At 37.9% G+C, this 25,025-nt stretch overlaps 1 protein-coding gene across 1 annotated transcript in view; it reads left to right on the top strand.

The window, feature by feature from the left end:
- LOC115170115 (uncharacterized) overlaps nucleotides 1-24,422 on the top strand; it is a 29,397-nt gene extending 4,975 nt beyond the window's left edge. The window contains exons 2-6 of the mRNA XM_029726413.1: nucleotides 18,030-18,083; nucleotides 18,294-18,995; nucleotides 19,384-19,440; nucleotides 19,989-21,224; nucleotides 21,373-24,422. Of these exons, the coding sequence (XP_029582273.1) occupies nucleotides 18,030-18,083; nucleotides 18,294-18,995; nucleotides 19,384-19,440; nucleotides 19,989-21,224; nucleotides 21,373-23,381 (4,058 nt within the window). The 3' untranslated portion in view covers nucleotides 23,382-24,422. The remainder of the gene's footprint in view (nucleotides 1-18,029; nucleotides 18,084-18,293; nucleotides 18,996-19,383; nucleotides 19,441-19,988; nucleotides 21,225-21,372) is intronic.
- The last annotated feature ends 603 nt before the right edge of the window (nucleotides 24,423-25,025 follow it).

Below are 25,025 nucleotides of genomic sequence, written 5' to 3'. Positions count from 1 at the left end.
TAATGGTTTATCCCATACTGACCTGATGGAGCTGATATGTGTTGGTGTATTTAATAATGGTTTATCCCGTACTGACCTGATGGAGCTGATATGTGTTGGTGTATTTAATATTTGGTTTATCCCATACTGACCTGATGGAGCTGATATGTGTTGGTGTATTTAATAATGGTTTATCCCATACTGACCTGATGGAGTTGATATGTGTTGGTGTATTTAATAATGGTTTAGCCCATACTGACCTGATGGAGCTGATATGTGTTGGTGTATTTAATAATGTTTTATCCCATACTGACCTGATGGAGCTGATATGTGTTGGTGTATTTAATAATGGTTTATCCCATACTGACCTGATGGAGCTGATATGTGTTGGTGTATTTAATAATGGTTTATCCCGTACTGACCTGATGTAGCTGATATGTGTTGGTGTATTTAATATTTGGTTTATCCCATACTGACCTGATGGAGCTGATATGTGTTGGTGTATTTAATAATGGTGTATCCCATACTGACCTGATGGAGCTGATATGTGTTGGTGTATTTAATAATGGTTTATCCCATACTGACCTGATGGAGCTGATATGTGTTGGTGTATTTAATATTTGGTTTATCCCATACTGACCTGATGGAGCTGATATGTGTTGGTGTATTTAATAATGGTTTATCCCATACTGACCTGATGGAGCTGATATGTGTTGGTGTATTTAATAATGGTTTAGCCCATACTGACCTGATGGAGCTGATATGTGTTGGTGTATTTAATAATGTTTTATCCCATACTGACCTGATGGAGCTGATATGTGTTGGTGTATTTAATAATGGTTTAGCCCATACTGACCTGATGGAGCTGATATGTGTTGGTGTATTTAATAATGTTTTATCCCATACTGACCTGATGGAGCTGATATGTGTTGGTGTATTTAATAATGGTTTAGCCCATACTGACCTGATGGAGCTGATATGTGTTGGTGTATTTAATAATGTTTTGTCCCATACTGACCTGATGGAGCTGATATGTGTTGGTGTATTTAATAATGGTTTATCCCATACTGACCTGATGGAGCTGATATGTGTTGGTGTATTTAATAATGGTTTAGCCCATACTGACCTGATGGAGCTGATATGTGTTGGTGTATTTAATAATGTTTTAGCCCATACTGACCTGATGGAGCTGATATGTGTTGGTGTATTTAATAATGGTTTATGCCATACTGACCTGATGGAGCTGATATGTGTTGGTGTATTTAATAATGGTTTAACCCATACTGACCTGATGGAGCTGATATGTGTTGGTGTATTTAATAATGGTTTATCCCATACTGACCTGATGGAGCTGATATGTGTTGGTGTATTTAATAATGTTTTAGCCCATACTGACCTGATGGAGCTGATATGTGTTGGTGTATTTAATAATGGTTTATGCCATACTGACCTGATGGAGCTGATATGTGTTGGTGTATTTAATAATGGTTTAACCCATACTGACCTGATGGAGCTGATATGTGTTGGTGTATTTAATAATGTTTTATCCCATACTGACCTGATGGAGCTGATATGTGTTGGTGTATTTAATAATGGTTTGGCCCATACTGACCTGATGGAGCTGATATGTGTTGGTGTAGTTAATAATGTTTTATCCCATACTGACCTGATGGAGCTGATATGTGTTGGTGTATTTAATAATGGTTTATCCCCTACTGACCTGATGGAGCTGATATGTGTTGGTGTATTTAATAATTGTTTAGCCCATACTGACCTGATGGAGCTGATATGTGTTGGTGTATTTAATAATGGTTTATCCCATACTGACCTGATGGAGCTGATATGTGTTGGTGTATTTAATAATGGTTTATCCCATACTGACCTGATGGAGCTGATATGTGTTGGTGTATTTAATAATGGTTTATCCCATACTGACCTGATGGAGCTGATATGTGTTGGTTTATTTAATAATGTTTTATCCCATACTGACCTGATGGAGCTGATATGTGTTGGTGTATTTAATAATGGTTTATCCCATACTGACCTGATGGAGCTGATATGTGTTGGTGTATTTAATAATGGTTTATCCCGTACTGACCTGATGGAGCTGATATGTGTTGGTGTATTTAATATTTGGTTTATCCCATACTGACCTGATGGAGCTGATATGTGTTGGTGTATTTAATAATGGTTTATCCCATACTGACCTGATGGAGTTGATATGTGTTGGTGTATTTAATAATGGTTTAGCCCATACTGACCTGATGGAGCTGATATGTGTTGGTGTATTTAATAATGTTTTATCCCATACTGACCTGATGGAGCTGATATGTGTTGGTGTATTTAATAATGGTTTATCCCATACTGACCTGATGGAGCTGATATGTGTTGGTGTATTTAATAATGGTTTATCCCGTACTGACCTGATGTAGCTGATATGTGTTGGTGTATTTAATATTTGGTTTATCCCATACTGACCTGATGGAGCTGATATGTGTTGGTGTATTTAATAATGGTGTATCCCATACTGACCTGATGGAGCTGATATGTGTTGGTGTATTTAATAATGGTTTATCCCATACTGACCTGATGGAGCTGATATGTGTTGGTGTATTTAATATTTGGTTTATCCCATACTGACCTGATGGAGCTGATATGTGTTGGTGTATTTAATAATGGTTTATCCCATACTGACCTGATGGAGCTGATATGTGTTGGTGTATTTAATAATGGTTTAGCCCATACTGACCTGATGGAGCTGATATGTGTTGGTGTATTTAATAATGTTTTATCCCATACTGACCTGATGGAGCTGATATGTGTTGGTGTATTTAATAATGGTTTAGCCCATACTGACCTGATGGAGCTGATATGTGTTGGTGTATTTAATAATGTTTTATCCCATACTGACCTGATGGAGCTGATATGTGTTGGTGTATTTAATAATGGTTTAGCCCATACTGACCTGATGGAGCTGATATGTGTTGGTGTATTTAATAATGTTTTGTCCCATACTGACCTGATGGAGCTGATATGTGTTGGTGTATTTAATAATGGTTTATCCCATACTGACCTGATGGAGCTGATATGTGTTGGTGTATTTAATAATGGTTTAGCCCATACTGACCTGATGGAGCTGATATGTGTTGGTGTATTTAATAATGTTTTAGCCCATACTGACCTGATGGAGCTGATATGTGTTGGTGTATTTAATAATGGTTTATGCCATACTGACCTGATGGAGCTGATATGTGTTGGTGTATTTAATAATGGTTTAACCCATACTGACCTGATGGAGCTGATATGTGTTGGTGTATTTAATAATGGTTTATCCCATACTGACCTGATGGAGCTGATATGTGTTGGTGTATTTAATAATGTTTTAGCCCATACTGACCTGATGGAGCTGATATGTGTTGGTGTATTTAATAATGGTTTATGCCATACTGACCTGATGGAGCTGATATGTGTTGGTGTATTTAATAATGGTTTAACCCATACTGACCTGATGGAGCTGATATGTGTTGGTGTATTTAATAATGTTTTATCCCATACTGACCTGATGGAGCTGATATGTGTTGGTGTATTTAATAATGGTTTGGCCCATACTGACCTGATGGAGCTGATATGTGTTGGTGTAGTTAATAATGTTTTATCCCATACTGACCTGATGGAGCTGATATGTGTTGGTGTATTTAATAATGGTTTATCCCCTACTGACCTGATGGAGCTGATATGTGTTGGTGTATTTAATAATTGTTTAGCCCATACTGACCTGATGGAGCTGATATGTGTTGGTGTATTTAATAATGGTTTATCCCATACTGACCTGATGGAGCTGATATGTGTTGGTGTATTTAATAATGGTTTATCCCATACTGACCTGATGGAGCTGATATGTGTTGGTGTATTTAATAATGGTTTATCCCATACTGACCTGATGGAGCTGATATGTGTTGGTTTATTTAATAATGTTTTATCCCATACTGACCTGATGGAGCTGATATGTGTTGGTGTATTTAATAATGGTTTATCCCATACTGACCTGATGGAGCTGATATGTGTTGGTGTATTTAATAATGGTTTATCCCGTACTGACCTGATGGAGCTGATATGTGTTGGTGTATTTAATATTTGGTTTATCCCATACTGACCTGATGGAGCTGATATGTGTTGGTGTATTTAATAATGGTTTATCCCATACTGACCTGATGGAGTTGATATGTGTTGGTGTATTTAATAATGGTTTAGCCCATACTGACCTGATGGAGCTGATATGTGTTGGTGTATTTAATAATGTTTTATCCCATACTGACCTGATGGAGCTGATATGTGTTGGTGTATTTAATAATGGTTTATCCCATACTGACCTGATGGAGCTGATATGTGTTGGTGTATTTAATAATGGTTTATCCCGTACTGACCTGATGTAGCTGATATGTGTTGGTGTATTTAATATTTGGTTTATCCCATACTGACCTGATGGAGCTGATATGTGTTGGTGTATTTAATAATGGTGTATCCCATACTGACCTGATGGAGCTGATATGTGTTGGTGTATTTAATAATGGTTTATCCCGTACTGACCTGATGTAGCTGATATGTGTTGGTGTATTTAATATTTGGTTTATCCCATACTGACCTGATGGAGCTGATATGTGTTGGTGTATTTAATAATGGTTTATCCCATACTGACCTGATGGAGCTGATATGTGTTGGTGTATTTAATAATGGTTTATCCCATACTGACCTGATGGAGCTGATATGTGTTGGTGTATTTAATAATGTTTTATCCCATACTGACCTGATGGAGCTGATATGTGTTGGTGTATTTAATAATGGTTTAGCCCATACTGACCTGATGGAGCTGATATGTGTTGGTGTATTTAATAATGTTTTATCCCATACTGACCTGATGGAGCTGATATGTGTTGGTGTATTTAATAATGGTTTAGCCCATACTGACCTGATGGAGCTGATATGTGTTGGTGTATTTAATAATGTTTTATCCCATACTGACCTGATGGAGCTGATATGTGTTGGTGTATTTAATAATGGTTTATCCCATACTGACCTGATGGAGCTGATATGTGTTGGTGTATTTAATAATGGTTTATCCCGTACTGACCTGATGTAGCTGATATGTGTTGGTGTATTTAATATTTGGTTTATCCCATACTGACCTGATGGAGCTGATATGTGTTGGTGTATTTAATAATGGTGTATCCCATACTGACCTGATGGAGCTGATATGTGTTGGTGTATTTAATAATGGTTTATCCCGTACTGACCTGATGGAGCTGATATGTGTTGGTGTATTTAATATTTGGTTTATCCCATACTGACCTGATGGAGCTGATATGTGTTGGTGTATTTAATAATGGTTTATCCCATACTGACCTGATGGAGCTGATATGTGTTGGTGTATTTAATAATGGTTTAGCCCATACTGACCTGATGGAGCTGATATGTGTTGGTGTATTTAATAATGTTTTATCCCATACTGACCTGATGGAGCTGATATGTGTTGGTGTATTTAATAATGGTTTAGCCCATACTGACCTGATGGAGCTGATATGTGTTGGTGTATTTAATAATGTTTTATCCCATACTGACCTGATGGAGCTGATATGTGTTGGTGTATTTAATAATGGTTTAGCCCATACTGACCTGATGGAGCTGATATGTGTTGGTGTATTTAATAATGTTTTGTCCCATACTGACCTGATGGAGCTGATATGTGTTGGTGTATTTAATAATGGTTTATCCCATACTGACCTGATGGAGCTGATATGTGTTGGTGTATTTAATAATGGTTTAGCCCATACTGACCTGATGGAGCTGATATGTGTTGGTGTATTTAATAATGTTTTAGCCCATACTGACCTGATGGAGCTGATATGTGTTGGTGTATTTAATAATGGTTTATGCCATACTGACCTGATGGAGCTGATATGTGTTGGTGTATTTAATAATGGTTTAACCCATACTGACCTGATGGAGCTGATATGTGTTGGTGTATTTAATAATGGTTTATCCCATACTGACCTGATGGAGCTGATATGTGTTGGTGTATTTAATAATGTTTTAGCCCATACTGACCTGATGGAGCTGATATGTGTTGGTGTATTTAATAATGGTTTATGCCATACTGACCTGATGGAGCTGATATGTGTTGGTGTATTTAATAATGGTTTAACCCATACTGACCTGATGGAGCTGATATGTGTTGGTGTATTTAATAATGTTTTATCCCATACTGACCTGATGGAGCTGATATGTGTTGGTGTATTTAATAATGGTTTGGCCCATACTGACCTGATGGAGCTGATATGTGTTGGTGTAGTTAATAATGTTTTATCCCATACTGACCTGATGGAGCTGATATGTGTTGGTGTATTTAATAATGGTTTATCCACTACTGACCTGATGGAGCTGATATGTGTTGGTGTATTTAATAATTGTTTAGCCCATACTGACCTGATGGAGCTGATATGTGTTGGTGTATTTAATAATGGTTTATCCCATACTGACCTGATGGAGCTGATATGTGTTGGTGTATTTAATAATGGTTTATCCCATACTGACCTGATGGAGCTGATATGTGTTGGTGTATTTAATAATGGTTTATCCCATACTGACCTGATGGAGCTGATATGTGTTGGTTTATTTAATAATGTTTTATCCCATACTGACCTGATGGAGCTGATATGTGTTGGTGTATTTAATAATGGTTTATCCCATACTGACCTGATGGAGCTGATATGTGTTGGTGTATTTAATAATGGTTTATCCCGTACTGACCTGATGGAGCTGATATGTGTTGGTGTATTTAATATTTGGTTTATCCCATACTGACCTGATGGAGCTGATATGTGTTGGTGTATTTAATAATGGTTTATCCCATACTGACCTGATGGAGTTGATATGTGTTGGTGTATTTAATAATGGTTTAGCCCATACTGACCTGATGGAGCTGATATGTGTTGGTGTATTTAATAATGTTTTATCCCATACTGACCTGATGGAGCTGATATGTGTTGGTGTATTTAATAATGGTTTATCCCATACTGACCTGATGGAGCTGATATGTGTTGGTGTATTTAATAATGGTTTATCCCGTACTGACCTGATGTAGCTGATATGTGTTGGTGTATTTAATATTTGGTTTATCCCATACTGACCTGATGGAGCTGATATGTGTTGGTGTATTTAATAATGGTGTATCCCATACTGACCTGATGGAGCTGATATGTGTTGGTGTATTTAATAATGGTTTATCCCGTACTGACCTGATGTAGCTGATATGTGTTGGTGTATTTAATATTTGGTTTATCCCATACTGACCTGATGGAGCTGATATGTGTTGGTGTATTTAATAATGGTTTATCCCATACTGACCTGATGGAGCTGATATGTGTTGGTGTATTTAATAATGGTTTAGCCCATACTGACCTGATGGAGCTGATATGTGTTGGTGTATTTAATAATGTTTTATCCCATACTGACCTGATGGAGCTGATATGTGTTGGTGTATTTAATAATGGTTTAGCCCATACTGACCTGATGGAGCTGATATGTGTTGGTGTATTTAATAATGTTTTATCCCATACTGACCTGATGGAGCTGATATGTGTTGGTGTATTTAATAATGGTTTAGCCCATACTGACCTGATGGAGCTGATATGTGTTGGTGTATTTAATAATGTTTTATCCCATACTGACCTGATGGAGCTGATATGTGTTGGTGTATTTAATAATGGTTTATCCCATACTGACCTGATGGAGCTGATATGTGTTGGTGTATTTAATAATGGTTTATCCCATACTGACCTGATGGAGCTGATATGTGTTGGTGTATTTAATAATGGTTTATCCCGTACTGACCTGATGTAGCTGATATGTGTTGGTGTATTTAATATTTGGTTTATCCCATACTGACCTGATGGAGCTGATATGTGTTGGTGTATTTAATAATGGTGTATCCCATACTGACCTGATGGAGCTGATATGTGTTGGTGTATTTAATAATGGTTTATCCCGTACTGACCTGATGTAGCTGATATGTGTTGGTGTATTTAATATTTGGTTTATCCCATACTGACCTGATGGAGCTGATATGTGTTGGTGTATTTAATAATGGTTTATCCCATACTGACCTGATGGAGCTGATATGTGTTGGTGTATTTAATAATGGTTTAGCCCATACTGACCTGATGGAGCTGATATGTGTTGGTGTATTTAATAATGTTTTATCCCATACTGACCTGATGGAGCTGATATGTGTTGGTGTATTTAATAATGGTTTATCCCATACTGACCTGATGGAGCTGATATGTGTTGGTGTATTTAATAATGGTTTATCCCGTACTGACCTGATGTAGCTGATATGTGTTGGTGTATTTAATATTTGGTTTATCCCATACTGACCTGATGGAGCTGATATGTGTTGGTGTATTTAATAATGGTGTATCCCATACTGACCTGATGGAGCTGATATGTGTTGGTGTATTTAATAATGGTTTATCCCGTACTGACCTGATGTAGCTGATATGTGTTGGTGTATTTAATATTTGGTTTATCCCATACTGACCTGATGGAGCTGATATGTGTTGGTGTATTTAATAATGGTTTATCCCATACTGACCTGATGGAGCTGATATGTGTTGGTGTATTTAATAATGGTTTAGCCCATACTGACCTGATGGAGCTGATATGTGTTGGTGTATTTAATAATGTTTTATCCCATACTGACCTGATGGAGCTGATATGTGTTGGTGTATTTAATAATGGTTTAGCCCATACTGACCTGATGGAGCTGATATGTGTTGGTGTATTTAATATTTGGTTTATCCCATACTGACCTGATGGAGCTGATATGTGTTGGTGTATTTAATAATGGTTTATCCCATACTGACCTGATGGAGCTGATATGTGTTGGTGTATTTAATAATGGTTTATCCCATACTGACCTGATGGAGCTGATATGTGTTGGTGTATTTAATAATTGGTTTATCCCATACTGACCTGATGGAGCTGATATGTGTTGGTGTATTTAATAATGGTTTATCCCATACTGACCTGATGGAGCTGATATGTGTTGGTGTATTTAATAATGGTTTATCCCATACTGACCTGATGTAGCTGATATGTGTTGGTGTATTTAATAATGGTTTATCCCATACTGACCTGATGGAGCTGATATGTGTTGGTGTATTTAATAATGGTTTATCCCATACTGACCTGATGGAGCTGATATGTGTTGGTGTATTTAATAATGGTTTATCCCATACTGACCTGATGTAGCTGATATGTGTTGGTGTATTTAATAATGGTTTATCCCATACTGACCTGATGGAGCTGATATGTGTTGGTGTATTTAATAATGGTTTATCCCATACTGACCTGATGGAGCTGATATGTGTTGGTGTATTTAATAATGTTTTATCCCATACTGACCTGATGGAGCTGATATGTGTTGGTGTATTTAATAATGGTTTATCCCATACTGACCTGATGGAGCTGATATGTGTTGGTGTATTTAATAATGGTTTATCCCATACTGACCTGATGGAGCTGATATGTGTTGGTGTATTTAATAATGGTTTATCCCATACTGACCTGATGGAGCTGATATGTGTTGGTGTATTTAATAATGGTTTATCCCGTACTGACCTGATGGAGCTGATATGTGTTGGTGTATTTAATATTGGTTTATCCCATACTGACCTGATGGAGCTGATATGTGTTGGTGTATTTAATAATGGTTTATCCCATACTGACCTGATGGAGCTGATATGTGTTGGTGTATTTAATAATGGTTTATCCCGTACTGACCTGATGTAGCTGATATGTGTTGGTGTATTTAATAATGGTTTATCCCATACTGACCTGATGGAGCTGATATGTGTTGGTGTATTTAATAATGGTTTAGCCCATACTGACCTGATGGAGCTGATATGTGGTGGTGTATTTAATAATGGTTTATCCCATACTGACCTGATGGAGCTGATATGTGTTGGTGTATTAATATTGGTTTATCCCATACTGACCTGATGGAGCTGATATGTGTTGGTGTATTTAATAATGGTTTATCCCATACTGACCTGATGGAGCTGATATGTGTTGGTGTATTTATAATGGTTTATCCCATACTGACCTGATGGAGCTGATATGTGTTGGTGTATTTAATAATGGTTTAGCCCATACTGACCTGATGGAGCTGATATGTGTTGGTGTATTTAATAATGGTTTAGCCCATACTGACCTGATGGAGCTGATATGTGTTGGTGTATTTAATAATGGTTTTATCCCATACTGACCTGATGGAGCTGATATGTGTTGGTGTATTTAATAATGGTTTAGCCCATACTGACCTGATGGAGCTGATATGTGTTGGTGTATTAATAATGTTTTATCCCATACTGACCTGATGGAGCTGATATGTGTTGGTGTATTAATAATGGTTTTATCCCATACTGACCTGATGGAGCTGATATGTGTTGGTGTATTTAATAATGGTTTATGCCATACTGACCTGATGGAGCTGATATGTGTTGGTGTATTTAATAATGGTTTATCCCATACTGACCTGATGGAGCTGATATGTGTTGGTGTATTTAATAATGGTTTTATCCCATACTGACCTGATGGAGCTGATATGTGTTGGTGTATTTAATAATGGTTTATGCCCATACTGACCTGATGGAGCTGATATGTGTTGGTGTATTTAATAATGGTTTATCCCATACTGACCTGATGGAGCTGATATGTGTTGGTGTATTTAATAATGGTTTATCCCATACTGACCTGATGGAGCTGATATGTGTTGGTGTATTTAATAATGGTTTATCCCATACTGACCTGATGGAGCTGATATGTGTTGGTGTATTTAATAATGGTTTAGCCCATACTGACCTGATGGAGCTGATATGTGTTGGTGTATTTAATAATGGTTTATCCCATACTGACCTGATGGAGCTGATATGTGTTGGTGTATTTAATAATGGTTTATCCCATACTGACCTGATGGAGCTGATATGTGTTGGTGTATTTAATAATGGTTTTATCCCATACTGACCTGATGGAGCTGATATGTGTTGGTGTATTTAATAATGGTTTATCCCATACTGACCTGATGGAGCTGATATGTGTTGGTGTATTTAATAATGGTTTATCCCATACTGACCTGATGGAGCTGATATGTGTTGGTGTATTTAATAATGGTTTAGCCCATACTGACCTGATGGAGCTGATATGTGTTGGTGTATTTAATAATGGTTTATCCCATACTGACCTGATGGAGCTGATATGTGTTGGTGTATTTAATAATGGTTTAGCCCATACTGACCTGATGGAGCTGATATGTGTTGGTGTATTTAATAATGTTTATCCATACTGACCTGATGGAGCTGATATGTGTTGGTGTATTTAATAATGGTTTAAGCCATACTGACCTGATGGAGCTGATATGTGTTGGTGTATTTAATAATGGTTTTATCCCATACTGACCTGATGGAGCTGATATGTGTTGGTGTATTTAATAATGGTTTATCCCATACTGACCTGATGGAGCTGATATGTGTTGGTGTATTTAATAATGGTTTAGCCCATACTGACCTGATGGAGCTGATATGTGTTGGTGTATTTAATAATGGTTTATCCCATACTGACCTGATGGAGCTGATATGTGTTGGTGTATTTAATAATGGTTATCCCATACTGACCTGATGGAGCTGATATGTGTTGGTGTATTTAATAATGTTTATCCCATACTGACCTGATGGAGCTGATATGTGTTGGTGTATTTAATAATGGTTTATCCCATACTGACCTGATGGAGCTGATATGTGTTGGTGTATTTAATAATGGTTTAGCCCATACTGACCTGATGGAGCTGATATGTGTTGGTGTATTTAATAATGGTTTTATCCCATACTGACCTGATGGAGCTGATATGTGTTGGTGTATTTAATAATGGTTTATCCCATACTGACCTGATGGAGCTGATATGTGTTGGTGTATTTAATAATGGTTTATCCCATACTGACCTGATGGAGCTGATATGTGTTGTGTATTTAATAATGGTTTAGCCCATACTGACCTGATGGAGCTGATATGTGTTGGTGTATTTAATAATGGTTTATCCCATACTGACCTGATGGAGCTGATATGTGTTGGTGTATTTAATAATGGTTTATCCCATACTGACCTGATGGAGCTGATATGTGTTGGTGTATTTAATAATGGTTTATCCCATACTGACCTGATGGAGCTGATATGTGTTGGTGTATTTAATAATGTTTTATCCCATACTGACCTGATGGAGCTGATATGTGTTGGTGTATTTAATAATGGTTTATCCCATACTGACCTGATGGAGCTGATATGTGTTGGTGTATTTAATAATGGTTTATCCCTACTGACCTGATGGAGCTGATATGTGTTGGTGTATTTAATAATGGTTTATCCCATACTGACCTGATGGAGCTGATATGTGTTGGTGTATTTAATAATGGTTTATCCCATACTGACCTGATGGAGCTGATATGTGTTGGTGTATTTAATAATGGTTTAGCCCATACTGACCTGATGGAGCTGATATGTGTTGGTGTATTTAATAATGTTTTATCCCATACTGACCTGATGGAGCTGATATGTGTTGGTGTATTTAATAATGGTTTATCCCATACTGACCTGATGGAGCTGATATGTGTTGGTGTATTTAATAATGGTTTATCCCGTACTGACCTGATGTAGCTGATATGTGTTGGTGTATTTAATATTTGGTTTATCCCATACTGACCTGATGGAGCTGATATGTGTTGGTGTATTTAATAATGGTGTATCCCATACTGACCTGATGGAGCTGATATGTGTTGGTGTATTTAATAATGGTTTATCCCGTACTGACCTGATGTAGCTGATATGTGTTGGTGTATTTAATATTTGGTTTATCCCATACTGACCTGATGGAGCTGATATGTGTTGGTGTATTTAATAATGGTTTATCCCATACTGACCTGATGGAGCTGATATGTGTTGGTGTATTTAATAATGGTTTAGCCCATACTGACCTGATGGAGCTGATATGTGTTGGTGTATTTAATAATGTTTTATCCCATACTGACCTGATGGAGCTGATATGTGTTGGTGTATTTAATAATGGTTTAGCCCATACTGACCTGATGGAGCTGATATGTGTTGGTGTATTTAATAATGTTTTATCCCATACTGACCTGATGGAGCTGATATGTGTTGGTGTATTTAATAATGGTTTAGCCCATACTGACCTGATGGAGCTGATATGTGTTGGTGTATTTAATAATGTTTTATCCCATACTGACCTGATGGAGCTGATATGTGTTGGTGTATTTAATAATGGTTTATCCCATACTGACCTGATGGAGCTGATATGTGTTGGTGTATTTAATAATGGTTTATCCCGTACTGACCTGATGTAGCTGATATGTGTTGGTGTATTTAATATTTGGTTTATCCCATACTGACCTGATGGAGCTGATATGTGTTGGTGTATTTAATAATGGTGTATCCCATACTGACCTGATGGAGCTGATATGTGTTGGTGTATTTAATAATGGTTTATCCCGTACTGACCTGATGTAGCTGATATGTGTTGGTGTATTTAATATTTGGTTTATCCCATACTGACCTGATGGAGCTGATATGTGTTGGTGTATTTAATAATGGTTTATCCCATACTGACCTGATGGAGCTGATATGTGTTGGTGTATTTAATAATGGTTTATCCCATACTGACCTGATGGAGCTGATATGTGTTGGTGTATTTAATAATGTTTTATCCCATACTGACCTGATGGAGCTGATATGTGTTGGTGTATTTAATAATGGTTTAGCCCATACTGACCTGATGGAGCTGATATGTGTTGGTGTATTTAATAATGTTTTATCCCATACTGACCTGATGGAGCTGATATGTGTTGGTGTATTTAATAATGGTTTAGCCCATACTGACCTGATGGAGCTGATATGTGTTGGTGTATTTAATAATGTTTTGTCCCATACTGACCTGATGGAGCTGATATGTGTTGGTGTATTTAATAATGGTTTATCCCATACTGACCTGATGGAGCTGATATGTGTTGGTGTATTTAATAATGGTTTATCCCATACTGACCTGATGGAGCTGATATGTGTTGGTGTATTTAATAATGGTTTATCCCATACTGACCTGATGGAGCTGATATGTGTTGGTTTATTTAATAATGTTTTATCCCATACTGACCTGATGGAGCTGATATGTGTTGGTGTATTTAATAATGGTTTATCCCATACTGACCTGATGGAGCTGATATGTGTTGGTGTATTTAATAATGGTTTATCCCGTACTGACCTGATGGAGCTGATATGTGTTGGTGTATTTAATATTTGGTTTATCCCATACTGACCTGATGGAGCTGATATTTTTTGGTGTATTTAATAATGGTTTATCCCATACTGACCTGATGGAGTTGATATGTGTTGGTGTATTTAATAATGGTTTAGCCCATACTGACCTGATGGAGCTGATATGTGTTGGTGTATTTAATAATGTTTTATCCCATACTGACCTGATGGAGCTGATATGTGTTGGTGTATTTAATAATGGTTTATCCCATACTGACCTGATGGAGCTGATATGTGTTGGTGTATTTAATAATGGTTTATCCCGTACTGACCTGATGTAGCTGATATGTGTTGGTGTATTTAATATTGGTTTATCCCATACTGACCTGATGGAGCTGATATGTGTTGGTGTATTTAATAATGGTGTATCCCATACTGACCTGATGGAGCTGATATGTGTTGGTGTATTTAATAATGGTTTATCCCGTACTGACCTGATGTAGCTGATATGTGTTGGTGTATTTAATATTTGGTTTATCCCATACTGACCTGATGGAGCTGATATGTGTTGGTGTATTTAATAATGGTTTATCCCATACTGACCTGATGGAGCTGATATGTGTTGGTGTATTTAATAATGGTTTAGCCCATACTGACCTGATGGAGCTGATATGTGTTGGTGTATTTAATAATGTTTTATCCCATACTGACCTGATGGAGCTGATATGTGTTGGTGTATTTAATAATGGTTTAGCCCATACTGACCTGATGGAGCTGATATGTGTTGGTGTATTTAATAATGTTTTATCCCATACTGACCTGATGGAGCTGATATGTGTTGGTGTATTTAATAATGGTTTAGCCCATACTGACCTGATGGAGCTGATATGTGTTGGTGTATTTAATAATGGTTTATCCCATACTGACCTGATGGAGCTGATATGTGTTGGTGTATTTAATAATGGTTTAGCCCATACTGACCTGATGGAGCTGATATGTGTTGGTGTATTTAATAATGTTTTATCCCATACTGACCTGATGGAGCTGATATGTGTTGGTGTATTTAATAATGGTTTAGCCCATACTGACCTGATGGAGCTGATATGTGTTGGTGTATTTAATAATGTTTTATCCCATACTGACCTGATGGAGCTGATATGTGTTGGTGTATTTAATAATGGTTTAGCCCATACTGACCTGATGGAGCTGATATGTGTTGGTGTATTTACTAATGTTTTGTCCCATACTGACCTGATGGAGCTGATATGTGTTGGTGTATTTAATAATGGTTTATCCCATACTGACCTGATGGAGCTGATATGTGTTGGTGTATTTAATAATGGTTTAGCCCATACTGACCTGATGGAGCTGATATGTGTTGGTGTATTTAATAATGTTTTAGCCCATACTGACCTGATGGAGCTGATATGTGTTGGTGTATTAATAATGGTTTATGCCATACTGACCTGATGGAGCTGATATGTGTTGGTGTATTTAATAATGGTTTAACCCATACTGACCTGATGGAGCTGATATGTGTTGGTGTATTTAATAATGGTTTATCCCATACTGACCTGATGGAGCTGATATGTGTTGGTGTATTTAATAATGTTTTAGCCCATACTGACCTGATGACCTGATGGAGCTGATATGTGTTGGTTGTATTTAATAATGGTTTAACCCATACTGACCTGATGGAGCTGATATGTGTTGGTGTATTTAATAATGTTTTATCCCATACTGACCTGATGGAGCTGATATGTGTTGGTGTATTTAATAATGGTTTAGCCCATACTGACCTGATGGAGCTGATATGTGTGGTGTAGTTAATAATGTTTTATCCCATACTGACCTGATGGAGCTGATATGTGTTGGTGTATTTAATAATGGTTTTATCCCCTACTGACCTGATGGAGCTGATATGTGTTGGTGTATTTAATAATTGTTTATCCCATACTGACCTGATGGAGCTGATATGTGTTGGTGTATTTAATAATGGTTTATCCCATACTGACCTGATGGAGCTGATATGTGTTGGTGTATTTAATAATGGTTTATCCCATACTGACCTGATGGAGCTGATATGTGTTGGTGTATTTAATAATGGTTTATCCCATACTGACCTGATGGAGCTGATATGTGTTGGTGTATTTAATAATGGTTTATCCCATACTGACCTGATGTAGCTGATATGTGTTGGTGTATTTAATAATGGTTTATCCCATACTGACCTGATGGAGCTGATATGTGTTGGTGTATTTAATAATGGTTTATCCCATACTGACCTGATGGAGCTGATATGTGTTGGTGTATTTAATAATGGTTTATCCCATACTGACCTGATGGAGCTGATATGTGTTGGTGTATTTAATAATGGTTTATCCCATACTGACCTGATGGAGCTGATATGTGTTGGTGTATTTAATAATGGTTTATCCCATACTGACCTGATGGAGCTGATATGTGTTGGTGTATTAATGATGGTTTATCCCATACTGACCTGATGGAGCTGATATGTGTTGGTGTATTTAATAATGGTCTATCCCATACTGACCTGATGGAGCTGATATGTGTTGGTGTATTTAATAATGGTTTATCCCATACTGACCTGATGGAGCTGATATGTGTTGGTGTATTTAATAATGGTTTATCCCATACTGACCTGATGGAGCTGATATGTGTTGGTGTATTTAATAATGGTTTAGCCCATACTGACCTGATGGAGGTGATATGTGTTGGTGTATTTAATAATGGTTTAGCCCATACTGACCTGATGGAGCTGATATGTGTTGGTGTATTTAATAATGGTTTATCCCATACTGACCTGATGGAGCTGATATGTGTTGGTGTATTTAATGATGGTTTATCCCATACTGACCTGATGGAGCTGATATGTGTTGGTGTATTTAATAATGGTTTATCCCATACTGACCTGATGGAGCTGATATGTGTTGGTGTATTTAATAATGGTTTATCCCATACTGACCTGATGGAGCTGATATGTGTTGGTGTATTTAATGATGGTTTATCCCATACTGACCTGATGGAGCTGATATGTGTTGTTGTATTTAATAATGGTTTATCCCATACTGACCTGATGGAGCTGATATGTGTTGGTGTATTTAATAATGGTTTATGCCATACTGACCTGATGGAGCTGATATTTTTGTTGGTGTATTTAATAATGGTTTAACCCATACTGACCTGATGGAGCTGATATGTGTTGGTGTATTTAATGTTTTATCCCATACTGACCTGATGGAGCTGATATGTGTTGGTGTTTTTAATAATGGTTTATCCCATACTGACCTGATGGAGCTGATATGTGTTGGTGTATTTAATAATGGTTTAGCCCATACTGACCTGATGGAGCTGATATGTGTTGGTGTATTTAATAATGGTTTATCCCATACTGACCTGATGGAGCTGATATGTGTTGGTGTATTTAATAATAATTTCAAACCCTCACGAGTGCCTGGACTGTTTTTTTCATGCCACTTAGCACCTATTTGTGGTTAGAATTGTTCCTTTTTGCTCTTCACATTTTATTTTTTTCAGTTAGTCTTTAAATCACAAATTTAATACTACCCTGAGTTACACAAATTCAATTCAAGCAACAATCAACATTAACAACTTTACAAAATACTGATGAATTTGATTGTGTTAATTTGATATGTTTTCAGTTTCGAATCCAGTGGCCCAGAAACGCAACAGTCTGGAATTATTGCCCCCAAAGAGTGAGTGATCAATAAAATATCAGCCTGATTTATTTCAACTGATTTTTGATTTCTCTAGATTGTAGAGTTGTGGATTTATGTTGTTCTGTTGTAATATGGTGTGTAATGTTCATGGTGTTATACTGAAAGAAAAGCAAACAATAATGTTAGTGTCAACAATGTTTTCCAGCAAACATTTTAAATACGGTTGTGATGGTGTTTATGTTACAGTGTCTGAAAGTCCTACAGAGATAAGGATTGTGCTGCTCGGCAAGAATGGCTCTAAGAAGAGTGTTGTTGGAAACGTCATCCTGGACAGAGGGGCATTTGACCTTAACTGTGTACAAAACCAATGTGAGAGAGCCAGGGGTCACGTGGAGGGAAGACACATAGCTGTGATCAACACTCCAGACCTGTTAGACCCTCACATCTCACATGACAAACTCTCAGAGGAACTGCGTTGTTGTGTCACTCTGTCTGACCCGGGACCTCATGTGTTCCTGTTGGTGCTGCAGCCTGAGGAGTTCACACAGGAAGAGGGAGACAGAATCAGGACAATCCTAGACACCCTCAGTGATCGGTCCTTTAACTACTCAATGGTACTGACAACTCATGAAGACAAGAGGGGACACATGGATGAGGATCACCCTCTGAATCAGATGGTCAGAGACTGTAGAGGGAGGCAGCACCTCAGTGACCGCACTCAACTTATGGCAGATGTTGACAAGATTGTAAAGGAGAATGGAGGAGACTATCTCACCTGTGATGTATTTGAAGATAGTACAAGTGACATGGTACAAGGGAAAGAGGAAATACACAGGAGTAAAACTGATTGGAGCCTCAAATCTTCCTCTGAGAAAGAATTTGAAAATTATATTTTTGAACAAGGTGAATCAGCAAAATTTTACAGTTTGGAGAATGTTAGAGAAATTGGTAAGTTTACAGCACATTGACAAAAGTTATAATGAGATGAGCATTGAATATAAGTTGACAGTATTAAAGGGATAGTTCCCCCACATTACCCTGTCAGCACTCTTTGGACAAGGTAAGACAGCAACCCATGCTTTGGTTTTGTTTACCTGGCCACTGTAACCAAGATTAAAATCATGTTAAAGTAACTTCATTGAACTACAATCCATTTCAGACAGTTTAGGATGATTTGGACTTGAAACGTGAAAAATGCTATTGAACTATAGCATTAATACTGTCAACCTATATTCACTCCTCATTAAGGATGACTGCTTTTTTGATTCATCATGCTTGGTTGAAAGGGACTGCAAAGATAAAGACACTGGTATTGATTGTCAACTCTTTTTTTCAGGCTTGACGTTGCTTAAGGGAAAAGTGTGGGAGCAATCACGCAGTGGAGAGAAATGTGGTGGGTAAAATTCAGTCTCATTTACACCATGTTGACACGTCTATATTAAAGTGGGATGGCTACGGCTCAGTTAGGATTTGTCCACATTATCATTATTTTGGAAGCTCTGTTTTCAAAATGTCTAACATCTGTGTAGGCAGAATTTACATGTGAAAGTAAATAGATAACCGTTTTCTTATTCACTTGACTAACTATGATGTACTCATCTTGCAGAGCAGGACTTCAAAAGGTTTATTTTTGATATTAGTAATTAGATTATGTTTGTAAAATTCTGAACAATTGTGAAAACATTCCCAAGAGGGACATTGGTACATGGGTCATGTAATTTGTTGTAATAGTAGTACATCAAATTAGATTAACTGAGGATTTAATCCACAGGTACTTATTTAATATTACTGACTATTGCTGTCAAGCTTTTTAATCACAAGAAAAGGGCCCATTTTAATTTGCAGCAGGGACAATCCAGTATGTAAATTGATAAACTACATCGTTTTATCTGTTCTATATGCATATCTTTATATCAATCAATGTGTACATATGATTTACAGAGTCTCAACTCAGGATTGTGCTCCTGGGCAGGAGTGACGACAAGAAGAAAACAGTGGGTAACATTATCCTACAGCAAGGGGCTTCTCCAGGAATAGGCCTTCCTGCTGGTTTCTTGGGCAAAAAAAAGCAATGTGAGTCAGCCAGTGGAAAGATGAATGGCAAGTCTGTTACTGTTGTAAAGACTCCAGACTTATTTGCTCTGCCTGTGGAGTCCCTGATGGAGGAGATGGAGAAATGTAAGTCCCTCTCTGCTCCTGGGCCTCATGGGGTCCTGCTGGTGTTGAAGCCTGAGGAGTTCACAGAGGAGAACAGAAACACTTTCAAGTTGATCCTGAGCATATTTGGTAAAGAGGCCTTCAAACACTCAATGGTGATCATTACTCACCACAAGGGAGTCACAGGAAATCCTCATCTGAGTCAAATGATCGAAGAATGTGGAGGAAGGCATCATGAAATGTACAAACAAGGAAGTGACCACAAAGAGTTAACTGAAAAGATAGAAAAGATGGTAGAGGAGAATGAATGGAGATACCTCACCTCCAATGAAGAGACGACACATGATACCATGACACCAAAGGCCCAGAGACTGAACGTGGTGCTGTGTGGCAGAAGAGGAGCTGGGAAGACTTCTACAGCCCATGTCATACTGGGTCAGACAGAGTCCAGTCCAAAGTCCAGCTCCTCCTCAGTGTGTGTGAAGAGAGAAGGAGAGGTGTGTGGTCGGCCGGTCACCCTCATCGAGCTGCCTGCTCTGTATGGAACATCTCTCACTCAGGAGGAAGTGATGCGTGAGACTTTCCACTGTGTCTCTCTCTGTGACTCTGGAGTCCATGCTTTCCTCCTGGTCGTACCTTTGGGTCCACTCACTGATGAAGACAAAGGAGAGTTGGAGACCATCCAGAAGATTCTCAGCTCACGAGTCAATGACTTTATCATGGTCCTGTTTAGACAGGATAACATTCCAGTTGATAAAACTGCAGTTGACTTTGTGGAACAAAATGCAGACACAAAGCAACTGATCAAGATATGCGGAGGGAGATATAAAATCTTTGATGCTTTGAAGATTGATAACACCAAGCAGACGACAGAACTTGTAACAGAAATAGTCAAAATGATGGATCAGAACAGAACCTGCTACACTCTGTACATGTACATGGAGGCTAAACTCCAATCAGAAGTCGACCAAAACAGAAGAATCAAGGATTTAGAGGAGAGAATCAGGAACTTGTCACCAGGTGAGTTTGTTGAACACAGGGAGGAACAAATATTGGGGGGTGATTGGGAAAACAATGATTTAACACTATGAACCTTACTTGTTGATTTCAATATCAATTCATGCGGTAATTAACATTCTTATCTTATCATTTATTGTTTAATTTGTAGGTGCTGAAATGGAGTGTTCCAGCACAGAGTGCATAAGGGTGGTGCTGATTGGGAAAACTGGAAATGGGAAGAGCGCCTCCGCAAACACTATCCTGGGTAAAGATGAATTTGAGTCTGAATCCAGCACTGATTCTGTGACAACAGTTTGCCAGAAGGCAGTCGGCAGAGTTGATGGAAGAACAGTTGCTGTGGTGGACACACCTGGCCTTTTTGACACAACATTGTCTAATAAAGATGTTCAGCAAGAGATAGTGAAATGTGTTTCCCTGTCAGCTCCTGGACCCCATGTGTTTATCATAGTGTTGAGTATCGGGAGAATCACACAAGAGGAGCTGGACACTTTGGACCTCATAGAGACAACCTTTGGTCCACGGGCCGGAATGTTCTGCTTAGTTCTGTTTACTAGAGGAGATGACTTGAAAAAGAAATCAATTGAAGATTACATTGGGAAGAGCAAGAATGCCAAACTGAAAAAACTGATCAGAGATTGTGGAGACAGATTCCATGTCTTCAACAACAGAGTTGAAGATGACCGTACACAGGTCACTGAGCTTCTTAAGAAGATGAAAAAAATGGTCTCCATGAACAAGGGCATTTTCTACACCAATGAGATGTTCCAGGAGGCAGAGGCAGCCATTAAACAAAAACAGGAAGCAATACTGAAGGAGAGAGAGATGGAGATAAAGGCTGACATGGAGAAACTGAAGGTCAGACATGAAACAGACATGGAAAAGATGAAGTCAAAGTTGGAAGAGGAGAGATTGAAAGTTCAGGAGGAAAGACAACTGAGAGAAAACATGTTGAGAGAGAGAGAGGAAGCTATTAGAAAAGAGCATGAAGACAAGGAGAAATCAGAGAAGGAAGAAAGAGAGTTAGAGGACAAAACAAGGAAAGAAGATGAAAAGTTGAAAAAAGAAACATGTGACAGAGAAAAAGAGAAGATGGAAAAAGAGATAAAAACTCAGGAAATAAAGTTGAAAAACCTCCAAAGAGAAAAGGAAGAAGAATATAACATGAGGATGGAAAAACTGAGAAAAGAAGAGAAAGACCGAGAAGAACATCTTCAAAATCAAGAAAGGAAGTTTGATAAACTAAAAAGGGAACAGGAGGAAGAAATTAGAAGGAGAGAGAAGGAAGAGGATGAGAGGAGAAAGAAGGAAGAGAAAGAAAGACAAGAGTGGCAAAGCAAAATAGAGGAAGCAGAGAAAGGTCAAACAGAACTCCAAGAGGTCATGCGTAGAGAAAAAGAGGAATGGGAGGAACAGTTGAACAAAGAAAGAGACAGACAACAGGAAGTAGAAAGGCTAAGGAGACAGAAGGAGGTAGAAACTCTTGTAGAACAAGAGGAAAAACAGAGGAGATTGAGAGAGCAGTTTGAAAGAGAGAGAGAACAAGAGAGAATAAAGATGAAGGAATCAGAAGAGCAGAGGAGAGAAACCGAGCAGAAAGAAAGAGACCGAATAGAAAAAGACTTTGAAGAAAAGAGGAGAGAGTTGACAGACAAAATGACAATGCAACAAGAGCAGTGGGAGAGAGAACGTAGAGAGGAACAGGAAATAAGATTTCAAGAGAATGTAAATCGAAGAGTGGAGGAGAGACTAAGACTAAGAAAACTGGAGGAAACATTTCAACAAGAACGTGAAGAAGAAAACATGAGGAAGGAGAAGGAAGATAAAGTCAGGAGAGAACAAGAAGAGAATAAATTGAAGGAAATGAGGGCAGATTATGAAAAGAAAACAAAAGAAATTATGGATAAATATGAACAAGAGGCCAGAAGACATGCAGAGGAAATTAATAACTTTAAAGAGAAATATGAAAATGACTTCCAAAAACTATTGGATCAACATGAAGAAGAGAAGGAGAAACTAATACAAAAGCACAAAAAGGAGTATGATCTTTTGAATGCTCTATATGGTCATGATAAAACAAAACTGACTGAGAAAATCAATGAATTGGAAGAGAAGCATCAGGAAGAGATAAAGCACCTGTACAGATGTGTTGTACAGTGATAATCTTGAGCCCTATTTGAATGGGACTGGTATAATTAAGCAATAAGGCCCAAGCGGGTGTGGTATATGGCCAATATAACACGGCTAAGGGCTGTTCTTATGTACGACAGAGTGCCTGGATACAGCCCTTAGCCGTAGTATATTGGCCATATGCTACAAACCCCTGAGGTGCCTTATTGCTATTATAAACTGGTTACCAACATAATTAGAACGGGTAAAATATTTTTGGGTCATACCTGTGGCATACAGTCTGATTTTCCACGGCTTTCAGCCAATCAGCATTCAGGGCTCAAAGCACCCAGTTTATTATAACTAATGAACATTGTAACTTAATACCTGAAATGTAAATATATTTTTAAATAGACTGTGGTGGTATGAACAGCAGTGTGAACCAAAGATAATTCAGAGTGAGCGTGGTGCAAGAGGTTAGACTCCCACACAGAACATCTGTGGCTGTGTGCTTGTGCATGGGAGTTCACTTCACTCTCCTGTGTTGTGATAGCTGCCTGATACTATTTTGAATAGATGTTCTCTGTCCTAGAACATCAGTACATTAAGGGGAATTGTCCAAACCTCCATTTATGGTTTCTAAAACTATTTGTTTATTGTTTATTATCCTTGTTCAAAGCCCTTTCTTTGGACAGATCAGACTGGTCATGACTCATGAAAGTAGAGATGTTGCTGGATTGTTGGTCATTTTTTATCGATGTGCTACGGTGTCATTTTCCTAAAGTCTGAAATTAGCATGTTGAGCCCTTTAGTTAGTCTCCATTCAAGGACACTGTCAGTTTCACTAAATACTACCATCCACAATATACACATGATAAAGCAGCAGTCTATTGAAGCCCTATTTGAATGGGACTGGTATAATTAAGCAGTAAGGCCAGAGGAGGTGTGGTATATGGACAATATACCACGGCTAAGGACTGTTCTTATGATTTCATATGTTTCATTTTTCTATCTGTGACTGTGCTTTATATGTTCTGATGCTATTTCTGTCTTTGTGTTGTAGAACCAGAGAATAAAAGACAAATCAACAAATGTGTTAAATCTTTATTTCTTCCTTTCACTTCATAGCTGTTCCCATAGCCTGGTTTAAAACACAGCTGAGTTCTTTTAAACTTGGAGGTCCTAAATATACATTCTCCATTGAAAATGTATTATAGTCCAGGACTAGGCTTAATGTATGTGAGGGAACTTGGCCCTATACGTGAAAACTAAGATTAAACTGCAGAGCTGTTTTACTCAAAGCTGTTTTAAAACCTTTTTGAGAAAAGAGATGGTTTCAGTGAGCAGCAAATCTGATTTATCCTCAGTAGTCCATTCCCTAGTGGAGATGGTTTCAGGGAGCAGTAAATCTGATTTATCCTCAGTAGTCCATTCCCTAGTGGAGATGGTTTCAGGGAGCAGCAAATCTGATTTATCCTCAGTAGTCCATTCCATAGTGGAGATGGTTTCAGTGAGCAGTACATCTGATTTATCCTCAGTAGTCCATTCCCTAGTGGAGATGGTTTCAGGGAGCAGTAAATCTGATTTATCCTCAGTAGTCCATTCCCTAGTGGAGATGGTTTCAGTGAGCAGTAAATCTAATTTATCCTCAGTAGTCCATTCCCTAGTGGAGATGGTTTCAGGGAGCAGTAAATC

This window comes from Salmo trutta, chromosome 31, assembly GCF_901001165.1.
Source record: "Salmo trutta chromosome 31, fSalTru1.1, whole genome shotgun sequence".
Lineage (NCBI taxonomy): Eukaryota > Metazoa > Chordata > Actinopteri > Salmoniformes > Salmonidae > Salmo > Salmo trutta.
Note: the sequence above shows the minus strand (reverse complement) of the source record. Positions and strands in the feature narration are given on the sequence as shown.